General features: G+C 38.4%; 3 protein-coding genes across 5 annotated transcripts; 2 read left to right on the top strand and 1 right to left on the bottom strand.

The window, feature by feature from the left end:
* Positions 1–1639: 1639 nt before the first annotated feature.
* Positions 1640–10243, top strand: LOC137938925 (PHAF1 protein At3g51130-like). Of its 3 annotated transcripts, XR_011109913.1 has the most exons (16): positions 1640–1834; positions 3561–3643; positions 4203–4277; positions 4877–4944; positions 5034–5139; positions 5246–5306; positions 5426–5592; positions 5746–5808; positions 6009–6056; positions 8434–8547; positions 8679–8778; positions 8890–8963; positions 9283–9387; positions 9521–9583; positions 9828–9930; positions 10001–10243. XR_011109913.1 is itself a non-coding variant. In XM_068784040.1 (15 exons), exons 1-14 carry the CDS (start codon positions 1741–1743, stop codon positions 9566–9568), a joined length of 1206 nt encoding a protein of 401 aa, XP_068640141.1. In that variant the 5' UTR covers positions 1640–1740; the 3' UTR covers positions 9569–9583; positions 10001–10243. The 3 variants fall into 3 exon arrangements, 2 of the variants coding, with proteins under 2 accessions (XP_068640141.1, XP_068640142.1); XM_068784040.1 differs by lacking the exon at positions 9828–9930; XM_068784041.1 differs by lacking the exon at positions 9828–9930 and having other exon boundaries at positions 5429–5592.
* Positions 10244–12021: 1778 nt separating this feature from the next.
* LOC137938622 (endoglucanase 23-like) lies at positions 12022–14946 on the top strand. The gene is made up of 5 exons (XM_068783590.1): positions 12022–12716; positions 13224–13523; positions 13609–13770; positions 13872–14147; positions 14303–14946. The coding sequence occupies exons 1-5, from the start codon at positions 12273–12275 to the stop codon at positions 14627–14629; spliced, it is 1509 nt and encodes a 502-aa protein (XP_068639691.1). The 5' UTR covers positions 12022–12272; the 3' UTR covers positions 14630–14946.
* Positions 14918–16766, bottom strand: LOC137938623 (probable pectinesterase 53). Its single transcript, XM_068783591.1, has 4 exons — positions 16389–16766; positions 16126–16315; positions 15478–15920; positions 14918–15369 (listed from the first exon to the last, which is right to left on the bottom strand). Exons 1-4 carry the CDS (start codon positions 16685–16687, stop codon positions 15219–15221), a joined length of 1083 nt encoding a protein of 360 aa, XP_068639692.1. The 5' UTR covers positions 16688–16766; the 3' UTR covers positions 14918–15218.

A 16766-nucleotide genomic window follows, 5' to 3' on the forward strand; every position in this document is an offset into this window, starting at 1 on the left:
ATCATTGCTATTTTGTTGTCATCATCGAAAGTCCAAATATCATATGATCGAGGGGTTTGTGGTCTTCTTCCAACCATTTATAATCTAAATCCGAGATGGTCATCATGGAAAAAAAAATTATCAAACAACCATTAAGAATACATCGGGATGATATTGTTTATGGTCCTACTGATCTTGTCGTTCATTAATTGGATGTCATCAAATTTTTAGGTTTTTTAACGCGTCTTTTGTTTTATTATGATTATTATTGTGATCCCAACATCTCGATGTAGATAACATTTATTTCGGCTATTTTTTCGTTGTTGTTTTAATTTTTTTCCTATTATTGCATACACGAGTTACTGTAAGCTAGATTACAAAATCTATGATGTTCGCTCGTATTAAATGAGATAAATAAGGTCTGACTAAATCGTAACTATGAACTCATTTATTTACTTAGTTTTAGTGATCGGAAACTCTAAGGGTCTATTTGGAAACCCTAGAAAAAAATTGATAATTATTATTCTAAAAAATAGTTAGTAAAAATGAAATAATGATCAAATTCTTCTTTTTACTAACTATCTCAGGAATGATAATGGTCAAACTCTCTTTTTATTTTTCTTTTTTCCATAGGGTTCCAAACTGACCCTAAGGGTAAGGACGGTCCATCTAAGTGTATGTGTTTTTTTCTTTCTCATATCCATTTTATGAAATAAAAAAACTAATAAATCAAAATTTGTTAAACTATACGAGTGTTTAATGATGTAACAATAACTTATATTTGCTCAAACAATTATTTTTTAAAATATTATACGTAAATCTCATATTGTCGATCGAACAATTCCTAGTTGGATAAGGGAGCCAAAACTAGCATTTGTTTATCACAAAAGTTTTGCATACACAACTCTCGGATCTATGATTGCTAATATATTTTATGCGATAATTTTGTTTAAAAGTGACTTAAAGCGAGCTAAATCAAACATCATAGCCGATTTAAAAAGAAAAGAAGTATTTAATTAAACGGACAATGCATGTGTGTGTATGTTGAGGAAGGGGAACAAAATGAAACTCAAGGTTCACAATAGAACAATTCATTAACATATGATTATGTTAGCTCGACTGAAACGGAATTCACAACGACAGAGTGATAGAACGACAAAAGTAGAATAAGGGGAGATAACTGAAAAAAGGTTTACACGATGTAGTTGTAGAAACGATAGGGTGACAAAAGTCCGGAGTCTTGTTTATTATATTATTTAGGGCGGTTACTTTTTTTTTATATGTTTATACAACAATTATTAAGTCAAAGCTCTATATACTAATTTTGTTGCATAAATTGATTTATTATATTTTAATGGAAATCAGGGATTTCAAATCTAATGGAGGAATTCTAATATTTCCAAGAAACCCTCTTGCTCATGGTCTCCATCTCTTAATTACAAAACCATGATTTTTCTTGATTCGGTTTAGTATCTGGACCCGGTTCGCAGTGCGATCATGAGCCTTGAACCCTAGGGCGGGCGGGCACCTCGTCTAAGCGGCTCTCTTCAGTCCAGCGAGCGTGCCGCGCGTTTTGCGCAGTTACACCTCCTGCGAGTGACGCTGACGCGATGCCGCAGCATTCGGCAATTCGGCTTCCGTCGCCGAGTTCCGTGTTATCTACACGCAACCTGCATCTGTTCGTCTTACAGCTCCTGTATAAATGGAGTGCAGACGAAATTCGAAAAACTCGGACGGAAGGAGGATATAAAGCCAAAGACGATGCAGAGATCACGACGTAGGTGCGAAGGTACGGCAATGGGGGCGATCGTCCTCGATCTTCGTCCTGGGCTGGGAATCGGACCTTTTACCCTTGGTTGGTAGCTCTGTTCATGTGTAATGTTCTTGAAGTTTTCCTTTTTCCTTTTTATTTATTTGGTGATGATGAGAGTCCATGGTTTCGCTTATATGTATTTTGGTCATTTTTCGGAGGAAACGATCCTTCAAATTCTATCGATCGATAGATATTTTGCTGGGCAAGTATCGTCAAATTCGATTAGGTACGAATTAGGCGTGGAATAATTCGTGGCTGTGAGGTGAAGCAAACATTCTCTACCAAAGTAACTTTAACGTGGTGCTAGATGGTTTAGTTTTCTTACCAAGGTCTAGCGGTCAATGTTAATGTCTATGTTGGAACTGACGGATGATATCTCCTCCTCGTGATAGATGATAGGATCAGAACAGACGAGCGGGCAGCTGACTCTCAAGCACCGCACTTGGATCAGTTTATGTTGGAAAACTCTAGTTTAGATGGGTCATGTCAAACTAACGGAAGGGAAGGTCGATTTCCTGCATACTTGATCAAGTTTCTGATTAGGCAGATAAAATTGCAATGGCTTGTTAAAAATTTCTAGCCTAAAATAAAGATGCCGAATCATTAAAAGAAAGTGGAGAAATGGTTATAAAAAGAGGTGTGTAGAGCCATGAAGGCAGAGAAAAATGTCAATTTTTTTATCTATTGTCTGGTTATTGTTATCTTAGTTTGTAGTTTCTCCACTTAAATGGATTGCAAACCTAGATAATCACTTGTTTCTCGGTAAGCTGATGTGAGTTTAGTACTCCATAATCAACCTGACCCTCAACTCTTAAAACGTGATGCTCTTGTTTAACATTTTGAGTGAGCCAAACTTTTTGTTCTCAATCACCCTCTTAAAACAAGTAACTGATTTTAAAAAGAAAAAGAATAAAAGAAACTTACAACACCATTCGATGCCTTCATGACTCTTCCTATATCTTTCTATAATTGATTTTCCACTGCTGTTGAATGAATCTGCTTCTCTTGCATCATGGATATCTCTAATGAGCTGTTGCAACTTTGTCTACTTAACTACATACTTGATCAGGCACTCAAGAAATTGATGTTCTCTTCTATTAGTTTGTTGCGGCACATCTGAGCTTGAGTTGTCAAAGACGAACTAATTCGCTTGTCTAAGTCGGCCTCTTTTTTATTTGTTCTGATCCCATCATTTGTAACCATATCAGTGGATCACCAAGGGATGTAGAGACAAGTCATTGCAAAGAACTTATCTTGTGACATGCCATGACCTGGTACTTCTTATTTATTCTACCATAACACATTTAACTTAGAATGTGGAAGACCTATTACTCTTGAGGGTTTTAAAAATAACTTTTTTGAGACAATTGAAGTTTATATTTATTTTCTGTAATCTCATCTGCTCTCCTTCAATTAAAATTTAACGGAAGCTGGAAATTTGCTTTAAAGTAACTGGACTTGTTTGGATATTTTTGAAGTGGGTTATTTTTGAGGATCAAAGTTTGCTAAAATATTACTTTTGATTTGGTTCTGTTCTTGTGCATGAAGAACATCCCTGAAGTTAGGTTTCACATAAGTAGCAGAGATCAAAAACTTTTAGAACAAGTCACCACAGTGGCTGTTATAATTACACATACTTGGGTGTTCATGTAATCAACCTTCCATTAAAATTAAGAATTTTATAAGTTCCAGCATCTTCTTTGCTGTTGTCAAGAAGTGGTCTCTCGTCCTTTTCACCATTCTTATTGGTGGATGATTTGTTTTGCAGGTATGCCTATATGCGAAGCATTTGCTCAAATAGAACAGCAGCCCAACATATATGATGTCGTCCATGTTAAGTACCACGATGAGGTTTGTATTAACCATGTTGTGAAACTTGTATTAGTGATCCTTTCATTATGTGTTTCATTCATTCAGATGCTTTCTTAGAAAGGAAGAACTTCGTTTTTGGCCTTCAAAGTAAGTTATGTATATGATATACATGAAAAAAAGAATACGGAATTAAGTCCTAAGTTAGGTGCACCCAATTTTGAATTTTTTTTGTTTTGAATGAAAAATAAAATAAAAACAATTTGAATTTAATCATCAAATTTGAACTGAATGACTTAAAAACTGATTACTTCTTATTCTCCCATCCTATATTTATCACATTTGAATTTTTTTTCACGTTCTTTCTTATTTGTATTAATTTTTTATGATAAAATAGACATAATGGTATTATCATAAATATAATGAAGTAAATGACATTTTTTATATATAATAACTTTATTTAAGGAACAAAAAATTGGGTGCAGCCAAGGTTGGCTGGGGTCGAGTCCAGCACATAAAATTAGGAGCTCGTAAATGAAGTCAATCTCATGGTTCATGAATGCCTCTGTAGTGACTTATTGTCATGGTTGGTTTCTTACAGGAGCCCCTCAAATTGGATGTTGTGATCAGTTTTCCTGATCATGGGTTCCATCTTCGTTTTGATTCGTGGTCACAGGTATGTGCTTATGGTTCCAGAACAAAGGACCATCATTATGCATAAGTCTCATTCTCCTTTGTATCTTCAAACCATTTATTTTACATTTTTAGAGTCTTCTATTGTGGCATTGGTTTGTTGGTATGGATTACTAAGAAAGCTTGTGCGGGAGACATTTATTTTTTTCATATAATAATTGAGCCACTCCTATACTATTATTTAACAAGGCGACATACCACTATCATGGCACCCTATATCCATTAATTTATAAGCTGATTAAAAGATAAAAAAAGGTGATTTGGGCCTTTGGTTCAATGGCCACATGGGGGTTCTAGTGTGAGATTTTGGGTGCAAGTCTCACTGACGGTATGAGCTGTAGTATGTGTCAGTGTGTGATTAAAAAAAAAAAAGAGCAGTCAAAAATGCCTGTAAGTTTTGCAACATGTGGTTCTTCTAATCCAAGTATGGTTGATCTCCAGTCCTATTTGAGAGATCTTTTTTTTTTTTTAAATAGCTTGAGAGATCTTTGATGCAATTACTCAATTATGATTTGATAGTGAACTTAGTTTTATTAGAATCTTGGATTCTCTGGGTTTCCTTGACTTTTTATTCCCATGCAGAGATTACGCCTTATAGAAGTTTATGATGTCAAACGACTTCAAATGCGCTATGCAACTTCTTTGATTGGGTGCGCCGCAGTCTGATCTTTAATTTGTTACCTTTTTTAGAATTTATGAATTTTTATATTATTTTATTATCATTGTTTCTGTTTTTCAGTGGTCCTTCTATCCTTGCTACCTTTGTAGCGGTCTACAAAATTTTTGGACCCACTTTCCCTGGTATTTATGATAAAGAAAGAGGGGTGTACACTCTTTTCTACCCGGTATGTTGGTCGATAGTACCTCTTTTGTTGACATAGTGTTTTGTTACTTGTTTATTCTTTTTCCTCTTTGGTGGAATTACAGAGAATTGATTTTGTGATTTGTTAGGGATTGTCATTTGCTTTCCCTATTCCCTCGCAATACACGGACTGTTGCCATGATGGAGAAGGTATGCACCTCTCTTGTTCTTTCTCATCTTCTCCTCCCACGCCCACTTATCTCTTCTAGGCTTGTTTAAAATCACTCTGGAATAGTCCTCAAGTCCTAGAGGTTTTCTTGATGTGGCAGCAGAATTGCCCCTAGAGTTTCCTGATGGGACAACTCCAGTGACCAGCCGGGTATCTATTTATGATGGGTCCCAAGACACTAAAGTTGGTGTTGGTTCCCTTATGAGTAAGGCTGTGGCTCCTCCACTACCTGTTGGTAGTTTGTACATGGAAGAAGTGCATGTTAAGGTTTGTTCTTACTCCTTGCAACTGCGCTTTTTTTATTCTTGGTTCATGCTTGTAGTATCCAAAATCGTTTTACTGCGTTCTTTTAGAATATGGATGCCATCCTCACAAAGCAGTAACTTGATTTTTTTATATTGATTTCTCAATGTAATCCAGCTTGGGGGAGAGCTATACCTTACTGTTGGTGGCCAACATATTCCATTTGGTGCATCACCACAGGTGAGATACATTTGTATTACTTTATATTTTTCATGTCCAGTCATGTGCTTGTTTTGTAGTCTAAGTAATATATTTTATTAACTAATTTTTTCTATTTTAACAAGCTCAAAGTAGGTTTCCTGGTAAGTTTATATGATGTAATTGATTATGCTTTGCTACTACTTGTTTACCTCATTGCCAGAACCATATTTTTGTTGCAGGACGTGTGGACAGAGTTAGGTCGTCCTTGTGGTATCCACCAAAAGCAGGTAAACTTATATTCTTGCTTGTTTGTGCGTGGATCCACCAAGATCTTTGTTTAGCATGGTCAGGTTGTCTTCCAGCATAATTACCCTGTATCAAATCTCCATGAGATTGACCTTGTAAAATCCTTGTCTTGTTAGTCTGTCAACACATAAAACTTGGCATATTGTCAACCTAGAGAGATTTTAAGGAATTTTAAAAGATTTTGATATGAATATCAACCATGAAGGGAAATACTTAATTTTCTTAATGTTAATGAAAGTTATACAGTCAAGGAAGAAGGCCCTAAGAAAATTTCCTTTTGAGTCGCATTTTTCTTAGTAATTTAAGGGACTGATCAGTTTCATAAGTTGTGATCTTTGTTAGCAATGTACCCTCAATGTCCTTACTAGGAAACATATTGGTCTTTGAAGTTGGTGATATATTATTTGGTTTTTTGTTCTCTAAAGTTGGCAACAAGGTATTTTGGTTTAGCTTAGGGTCATAGTGGGTCAGTTCTTTGCTGCTGTACAGTTTTGCTCAAAATATATGCTAATTTATTGTGATAGTACTTACATAAGCCTCAAATAGACAAAACATGTGCTTTTTATTTCTGGAGCGGCATATTATAATAGCACAATTTTACTTTTGATTTCGTATTTCTCCAAAAAAATTTGTTGGATTGAGCCTGATTCTAGCACAAAATGACTAGCTACTTAGGAGATTTATTGCTCAACCTTATAACAGAATACATTTTTAAATACTATTAATGTGGGACTTTTACCTACTCAACACTCTTCTTCACGTCTAAACTTATTTATGACAGGCCTAAGATGTGGAACAAACTCTCAACAAAGCGCATAACGAACAAACTCTCAACAAATCGCATAACAAACAAACTCCTAACCTATGAAACACACAACAAAAATTTTCAATGGCACACAAACTGGGCTTGGCCCACACACACATCCCGCTCTAATATAATTGTTGAATTGAGCCCGGTTCCTTCCCAGGATGACTAGACACTTAGGAGGCTTATTACTCAACCTTGTGGCCTAATACCATTTGTTAATACTTATCAATGTGGAACTTTTTACCATTCAACAAATTGAAATTCATTGATTTGGTTCTTCATGACAACGGTTGTCTAACGGAGATGAAATATCAATAACATTCCAACCTGTCAGCACATATTGAATTACCTCTTACTCTAATAAAGAGTAAATTATCAGATTTCAAGGGCTTTATCAAGAAGGTCATAATGGGGATGTTTGGCATTTTTGTTTCAATTTGTTTGAATGGTGAGCATCTAATGTGTCATCAACATGAGATTTCAACCTGTAAATCGGTTAATATTTAGAGACATAAAGAAAGAGCTGAATGAACATTTTCTAATTACATAAGCAATTTTTTTGATAAATATCTTTTAGTCTAAATCCTATTTGGAGATTGTTTATCGGTTATTTTGAAAAGAACGATTTAGAAAGAAGAGAGCTTGCAGGTACCTTCTTTCTCTTGTCCTCTGGGTACTTCTCATTTTTAAATATGTAATTCCTTACCTCTTTAGTTTGCATGCTCTCTTGCTCACCTCTTTAATATGCATGCACGTTCATACAAATGTTAGTTTTTTAGAACTAGGATTGCCAGTTCTGATATTTGAGGATCTGTTTATCAGTAGAGTTACACTGTAAATTATTTGTGTGAGCATTGTGATGGTAGCATGTTTGCCTTCGAGGGCCCGTTTTCTTGTTCTATCATGGTAGTCCAACTGTGAAGTTACTGTTGTCCATGGTTGTAAAGTCATCATCCTGTTAGCCTTGTCGCATACCAAGTCTATTGATGGATTCGTCTTTTTCAAGTCTTCCTCATTTCTATTTTTGACCTGCACATGAATTTTATTGTGTTCTATTATTTAGAGTTAAGAATCTGGAATAACAGGGTTGGTTTTTATGGGGCTCTGCTCATATGTGGCTGTTTAGAGTTCAACAGTTCACCACTGGTTCCTCATATGATGTCCCATGTGGATGATCCTTCCCCTTGAAACAAGAGGGACTTCTCTAGAATTATAAGATAGAAAACTGATTTAATTTTTAAGGAAAAACTGCTGATGCTTCCCTGCCTTGACTGGCAAAAGACATCCATTTTTCTATTTATTTGGAGATAACTTTCTAAAATAAATCAGGGAAATGTAAAGCTTTTCTTTGTTAAATGTCTTCTAGTTGTGTTTACATACCTTTGTCAAAGAGAAAAAAGTTTTTAATAGATACAGCAGAATGAGATGGATGCCTTCTTTACTTTGTACTTCCTAAAATCTGGGTTTTTTTGTCTTATGCTATTGAGGAATATGCCTATTATTACTTAGTTACTGGTGACTTCAACGAAGTTTCTATTCTAATTATGTAGGTGGATCAAATGATGATTCATTCTGCTTCAGATCCTCGTCCTAGAACAACCCTGTGTGGTGATTATTTTTACAATTACCTTACTCGTGGTCTAGACATCTTATTTGATGGCCAGGTAATCTTATTTTCCTTTTTCAGTTCTCTGTTCTTTCTTTTTTTCTTCTTTCTGATTTTTGGGGATTAGGGGTGGACTTTTATCTGCTAGACAATTGGATCTCATGCAAGATTTTATCATTGGATGTGCAGACTCATAAAATTAAGAAGTTTGTCTTGCATACAAACTTTCCAGGACATGCAGATTTCAATTCATACATTAAATGCAACTTTGTGATATTTACCTCTGAAGGTATACCATTAAAAAAGGCTGTGGATATTTTTCTGTTGAATTATCCTTGGATTAAAATTTCTGAGTTTGAAATACCAAAGCTTGGTCATATGACTGTATTTTTGTTTACAGTTGAGGTACTGGGTCAGGAAGGAAGTGCTCCCAAGCATTGCATTACTCCAAGCACAAAGTGGGAGCAAGTGAAGGTAAATCTTCATCTGTTTTTCCCATGATAATGTGTTTCATGTCAATCTTTTCAGACTCCTAGTTTCCATGTCAGTCTTAGCAGGCTCCTAGTTTTGAGATCATATATTTATCAGGTCCTTCTTTACTTGTCCCAATACAGTCGTACCTTTTGATTTATATCAAATTTTCATTCATAACTTATTACAACAATCGTGGTTTCAAAAAAACCTATTGCAACGTGACTTGGGCCTTTGGCTCAATGGTCACTAGGGTAAAGGGTTTCAACATTCAAAAGAAAGAACCTATTGCAACAATTATAAATGGTCCTCTTAATGTTAGGAAATCCTTGGAGATGGTGGACGAGCTGCAATCCAAACTCATGGATCCACAAGCAATCCTTTTGGGTCAACGTTTGTTTATGGGTATCACAATGTTGCCTTTGAGGTGAGAAAGAGATCATATGTTTTGTTCGTTTTAGTTCTAACTTACTTCTGTGTTTTATTGTCTATTTATGTGATTTTTGTCCTGTACATCAAATTGGTTTGCTAAAGAGTATTATTTTTGGAAATCTTAACAGGTAATGAAGAACGGTTATATAGCTACTGTTACACTTTTCCAGTCATGAAAAAAAGCCCTTGAGGTACATTCTATTTAGTTCTGCACAAAGTTCTGCTTTTGCACTGGTTTCACGGGCGTATGCTTACTATATTTTGTTACATGTGTTAATTATTCTATATAATAAGTAGAAAAAAGAAGGTCACCTTCCAAACAAGTAAGAATGAAAGTTTGACGTTGAGAAGTGAAAAGAAAATGCCAATAACTTGTTTGTGATGAAAAACATAAAACCAGTAAACTGTTTTTTTTTTTTTTTTGCTTTGTGACAGAGAGCAGTCGGCGTTGAACATTCAATTCCTCCAGTAATTCACTCACTTCAGTAATAAAAAGAAAAATTATTCAGTTTTTTATAGAGTTACTTAACACCATAAGGTAAAGACGCTTATCTTCAGTTACAACATATATAATCTTGTCCTTGATGTTTACCTGTATCTTTGTGTAGTATTGGTATCTGGGTGCTCCCATCTCCTGAGAAGCAGTATTTGAGAAATGGGTCTGTTGCCTACTTTGTTCTGATGGAGCAACTGGAATTGTTGAATAAATGTACAGAAGAATTTAGATATGTACAGTGTGTTGGATTATTATTTCAACAATGTGATAACATTGACCTGTAAATTTCAATTGTAAATCTAATCGAATGAAAAGCACAAAAATGTGTAATGTAATTTCTCTAATTGCAGTAATTATTTTGGCACAAATGCCCTTTTTCTTCTTAAAGAAATTGTATATGTTTTAACAAGTAGGATATGTTTCCTACCTAATCAATAAGAATTATGGAAGCAGTAAAAAATCATAATCAGCAGTTAAAAACACGGTTGTCCCAATAAATCAGGAAAAAGGTACTCAATTGATTGCCTTAGCCCCCCGACCACTCATCAACCACATGGAATTTGTTACATGTAAAGTCACTTATTAATTACGAAGTTTTTCACTCTTTAATTGCACCATCACATCACATGCATCCCATGGACTGAATTATTATCATCGGTTGCAGAATAGGTGACCCCACCACCCTACACTGGGTTCCACCCCTCACCGCTTCACCCCCCGTCCGTGCCGCACCACTTAATTCCCGGTACTTGCGTACCGTGTACCGCCTCCTCAGTACGGCTCTGTGGGCCCTCCCTGCTTTCTGATCCTATTTGGAGCTGTACACTGTCGTTGATGTGAGGGCAGGTACGTCAGGATGGGCCCACTGATGTTCGACGGTTAGGATGGTTGCAACTGTCTGGAAAGGTTAGTAACTAGTAAAGGCGAAGGGATCGCTTCTCGCGGTTGCAGTTCTTTAAGTCTGATTTTTTCCTTTTTTATTTTTTATTTTTTAAAGTAGCGTAAAAGCTTTGCGATCACGTCAAATCCACAGGCAATAAATTCTGATCCGATCAAAAGGTCAAGTGGGGCCCATCGGAAAACAGTGTTCGTTACCCGTTACTGGTAAGAAGTTGCAGTCCAGCGGGAAGGTGAGAAATAAGTGTCGGACAAAATTAACGAGGAGAGGGTTTGGTTTTTGAGAAGCGCATGAGAAGCCTTCCCTGCTTCTTCTTGTGCCGACAGTTTAAATCTTCTGTGAATTGTGAGATTCACTCAACCTGCTTTTGTCACACCCCTCATCGAATCCTCTAGTTTCAGGTCGAGAGGTAAATTTTATGCATATAATTTTTTACCATTGGGGATTGTGAAGATTTTAATCAAATCTTACACTATAATATATGATTATCTTAGTTTTCTCACAGGGTTCTCATGTTAAGTGAACAGAACTTCACTTTATATATTTCAGGAGGAACAGAATGAGATGCTTTCTTTGTTTTTCTCAAAGCTATTTTGTCTTCTTTGATCTGCTGCATAAAGAGATGTCTATCTGCTTTTGTTTTCTTCTCTTTCACTCTCAAGAAAGCACAGGAACAAGACTTAATTCCGTGTTTCTACTCTGAAAAGGAAATAGTATGAACAAACCTGATTTCTCTTGTATTACTCGAAAATTAAGGGAGAAGAAGAAGTGAGTCAGAGCTGCACATGGTCACAGCATCGTCCCTGACTAAAGCCATAAAGGCCAACGATAATCACAAGCACAAATAAGCCAACATGAAACACCTCCACGAGTACCAAATAACTCGGAAAAGAAAACACCATTAATGGTGACCTTAACATGAGAGCCTTAATTGGAGGCTTAGAAACCTCCTCATTGTCCCATTTCAAGTTGGGTCCCTTCTCTCTATCTTCTCCAACTGCATATCCCCCGAGTCAGTAACTCCTGATCAGTTCAGAGATTCAGACCTCGCAACAGACAACCAGAAGGTTTCCTTTAATATGTTTGTGAATTGATAATAGAACTGTGGTTTCTGTGACAGAGCTCTTGCTCCGTCCGCAGATTGAGACGTTCGGTGAGAGGGGGATCGAGCCCCACCAGTTTTTGTGGGCTCTCGCTACTTCTGCATGTGAATAAACTGACAATTTCTCTGTCATGTCGGCTATCTCTTTCACAGTTTCTCTCCCTCACCTTCAGTTTGGAATCACCTTCCTTTACTTTCTTTTCGTTCCTCGTGAACGTCTCTGTAATCTTTCTCTTTCTTCCCTCTCTCTGTTGTTTATAAATCCCCCGCTTAATCACTACTCCCCATTCGCCAGCAGAAGAAACAGCAAACTCCTCCCTCTCTCTCTCTCTCTCTCTCTCTCTGCCGCTCCCTCTGGGTACAGAGTTAGCTATCTCGCTAACCATGGGCAAGCCCCCTTTCAGTACTGTTCCACTTCGTGGACTCCTGTTTCGTGTTCCTCTGCTGCTGCTGCTGCTTCCGCAGCTGCCGCAAGTGGAATCCAGTTACCATGACTACGCGGACGCGCTGTCCAAGTGCATACTGTTCTTTGAGGGGCAGAGATCCGGCCGGCTTCCGGCGAGTCAGCGGCAAAGGTGGAGGAGAGACTCAGCATTGGCTGACGGGTCCGTTTCAGGGGTGGATTTGGAAGGCGGGTACTACGACGCCGGAGATAACGTCAAGTTCGGGTTCCCCATGGCTTTCACCACCACAATGCTGGCCTGGAGTGTAATAGAGTTCGGCGACGCCATGCCCCCCGCCCACCTCTCCGACGCCATGGCTGCCATTCGCTGGGCCACCGATTACCTCCTTAAGACTGTAGCTCAGCCCGGCCGGATCTACGTACAGGTACCTCCACTTGTACTTTACGTACACTATCTCAGCCTGATGTTCGCTCCACTGAGAGGAATCTGACAAACAAGAACAAATCTCCAAACTAGACGCACTGCGACAGTTCCATTGCAGCTGTTTAAGGCTTACCATCAGACGGTTCTCCCCTTATTATATCCTAATCCAAAAAGGCTAATTGTATTCTGGTGGATAAGAGCACGTAGATGTGACTGTAATGAGTAATTACTGTTTCTCTCGAAGAATTAGGTAGGGCAGAGCGACCTAATCAGATTAACTAGTAATTTACAAGAGCCACTGGTGTTATTTCCCGGGGGACCTAACTAGGTAGGAGTTGTCTCCTACCTTCAACCACCCCAAGGGAAAGGCTGGACTTTCAATTACGTGTATGGCCATGCATCAGTCTCGCTTTCAAGTTGGTGAAGCAGAGTCTTCCAAGCTGTTACTGTTTTATACTGTTTCAGTACGATCTTTCATGAAACTGTGATTAGCAATTTTAATTTTCAGGTTGGAGACCCAATTGGTGATCACAATTGCTGGGAGAGACCGGAGGATATGGACACTCCTCGAACTGTTTATACCGTGGATGTGAACAACCCAGGATCAGAAATCGCCGGAGAGACTGCGGCAGCGCTTGCAGCATCCTCAATGGTGTTCCGGTCACGCGACCCACCTTATGCACAAAGACTGTTTGAGACTGCAATTCAGGTGTTTGAATTTGCTGATAGCCACAGAGGTGCATACAGTGACAATCCCGGGGTTAAAGCCGGAGTTTGCCCATTTTACTGCGATTTCGACGGGTATCAGGCAATGATTCTACTGGTGTTTTCTTCTTTTGTTTTTTGAATTCAAAAGAAAGTTACTTACTCTTCTGTCCACTGTCGGCTTGCAGGATGAACTGTTGTGGGGAGCTGCATGGTTGAGGAGGACTTCTCAGAATGACAAATACCTTAATTATATCCAAGACAATGGGAAGACACTTGGTGCAGAAGACAATATAAACGAATTTGGGTGGGATAATAAGCATGCCGGCCTCAATGTTCTGGTATCTAAGGTCAGTTTGCATCAAGTAAACAACATCTCACTGAAGTTTTAGAGTAAGCTTGAAGTCAAAATGCTCATATAGAGAAAACTGGTTTCGTCTGAGTTTCTCAGGAATTCCTTGAAGGTAATTTATATTCTCTCCAGTCGTATAAGCAGTCAGCAGACAGCTTCATGTGTACATTAATACCAGAGTCATCATCCTCTCACATTGAGTACACCCCTGGTGGTCTCATATACAAACCTGGGGGTAGCAACATGCAGCATGTAACATCCATTGCTTTTCTCCTGTTGGCCTATGCCAATGCTCTTGCTAAATCATCCCAGACTGTAAATTGTGGGAATGTTGTGGTCGGCCCTGAGATGCTCCGGCAGCAAGCCAAGAGACAGGTAAAGCATTTCAGTCAGCTATAGGAAACAGAAAGGATGGATATCCAAAGCCAGGAATGCATAGACTGACCAAAATTGCATATTTCTGGACTTCTTGTGGAAATCCGGGTTTTGTTTTTGATAACCAAAGGGTTTTAACTAGTTTGACATTGCAGGTTGATTACATCTTGGGGGATAACCCAAACCAAATATCCTATATGGTGGGTTACGGAAGCAAATACCCACAACGTATCCACCACCGGGGTTCATCGCTGCCCTCTGTAGCTGACCATCCACAGTTTATTGCTTGTAAGGAAGGATCAATCTATTTTAACTCCACTGCTCCTAACCCTAATGTTCTAGTTGGTGCAGTAGTAGGAGGTCCAGGGGAGGATGATGTTTATGAGGACGATCGAGTGGACTTTCGCAAGTCGGAGCCCACGACTTACATCAATGCACCTTTAGTGGGTGCCCTGGCTTATTTTGTTGCTAACCCAAGCTAGAAAAAGCATGCACTTGTACATAAATTAATCACCAATAGACAATAAGAATAGGCGATACAAAAGCACATAGAAGTAATATAGCCTTCATTAATCCATACATTTAGGCATGATTTTGAGATTAGAGGATTTGTGAATTGAGTGTGGACCTTTAGTGGTGTAGCAGTTGCATAACAACAGCACCCTTGGTTCATAGGAAAGTTTGGATTGTGATACTGTAATGAGGAAAATAATGTAATGTCAAATGGATAATATTCCATCCACTGGATGGTTTTTGCATTCAGAATGATAATGATGTTGTGATAAAGCAAGCTCTGATCTACCTGGAATTCGTCTTGTTCTTATTTTTTTCAGTTCTAGCCTCTGTAAAAACATCAGCACTTCAAGTTATGACAATTAACCACAATGATTGACCAAAATGAAAGAAATATCAGTTTTGTTGTACAGAACTTCTCCCAAAAGCTTGTATCCTGAATAAATATGAGTTAATGAGATGCATCATGGATTCACAAAATTGGCTCTACCATATTTTGGGAGGTAACTTAATGGCCAGGTTAATTGAGCCTGGTGAAAGATGAAGCTGGTTATTAACTTACTGTAACTCTAGCCACTCATAACCATCAATATAATTTAAGGAAAGGAATGGTCTGGCCTCTTGTGATGTTAGCTCTCTTGACCATGACACTCTGCCAGCAAAATCAGCTCCTGGCCCAGTGCATCTGTACTGTCCATAAAATACAGTCCTGCACAGACCCAGAAATTTAAGTTCTTTGATGAACACAGAACAGGGAGGAAGCACATCATGGATACAATACCAAATGATAATGAAGGAATCTGTCTTTTGTACTTACATTTCTCTGTTTTTGTCACCCCAATTTTCCCACCCTCTAGGTGTGACTATCTTGTCCATGAACGTGTATGCAAAAACCACCCTGGAAAATGTACCCCAAGCCCTCCCAAGGTACGAAGCACCAGAGCCAGTCACTTTGCAACGGATGAAGGAGAATCCTGTGTCATCCAACATGTTGTCTCTCCTCTGTGCAGTAAATGCTCCGTCGCTGTTGCCAATGGCATGGATTTCACAATTATCATATATAGAGAGGCCATTCCCAAAGATGAAGTCGACTGTGCCCTCTATGTAACAGTTTTTGAAGTAGTGCCTACCCTTGTGGTCATAAAGTGTGTCTTGAGCCCCATGAAATTTGCAGTTTATGAACATTGCAGCATCACCAGAAATCCTTACAGCGACTCCTGGCGTCCCTTCTTCCCCTGTGCGCGGTAGTGGTGCAGTATTCTGCATTTTCATTTCCCATCACCATTAAACTCCCCAGAAGGAAATATGCACTTCTAGTGCCAGTTCCATTCATTTCCAATGCAAAGATTGACTGCTCAGAAAGCCTGATTATGAGCTTTTAAAAAGAATTCCGTAGATCTATCTTGGATGTCTGTAAAAAGAAATACCAAGGCTGCAGCAAGCATAATAGGATCCATTTACATACCTTGAAGGAAATCTTCTTCGCAATGAAGTAGTCAGCATCAATGGCCACAGTTGAAGTGTTGTAAGTGCTTAGTGGGTTCCCGTTACTTCCCACTCGCTTGGCATTATCAGCCCACTGAATGATGGTCTTGTCAGCTCCAGCACCCTCTAGAGTAATGAATGGCTTCGACGAAGGAATAGTTACCTTCTCTCTGTCATTTTAGCAGTAAGATCAAGGAACAGGAAATATTTATACCAAAAGATGGGAAGGAATGTGGTTCTTACGAGTAAATTCCTGCACCGACAGAGATGACCACCCTACATTTGGTAAACTCAGGGACATAATTAATGGCTTCTTGAAGAGACACAAAATCCCCAGCCAGAGGATCTCTCTCCACTGTTATCCTTAAGCAAGCTTTGTGCACATTGTCTGCTTTCTTGAATGCTGAGTGAGTGGAAGAACTCATCCGTTTAACCCATTTTGAGAACTCTTCCGTCACTACTAATTCACTGGACAAATTTGAACCGAGTGAACAAGATAAGGTATTCAACAGAAAAATGAGCAAGAACAGGCTCCATGACATTGCAATAAGCAGTGTATCAATAAAACTGTAACTCAAGACGAAGAAGAAGGCAAGAAGGGAAGATCTTGCGATAAGGTGT

This window comes from Aristolochia californica, unplaced genomic scaffold, assembly GCF_029961685.1.
Source record: "Aristolochia californica isolate CCGP_79_NKW_82.1479 unplaced genomic scaffold, dmAriCali1.0.hap1 SCAF_8, whole genome shotgun sequence".
Taxonomy (NCBI): Eukaryota; Viridiplantae; Streptophyta; class Magnoliopsida; order Piperales; family Aristolochiaceae; genus Aristolochia; species Aristolochia californica.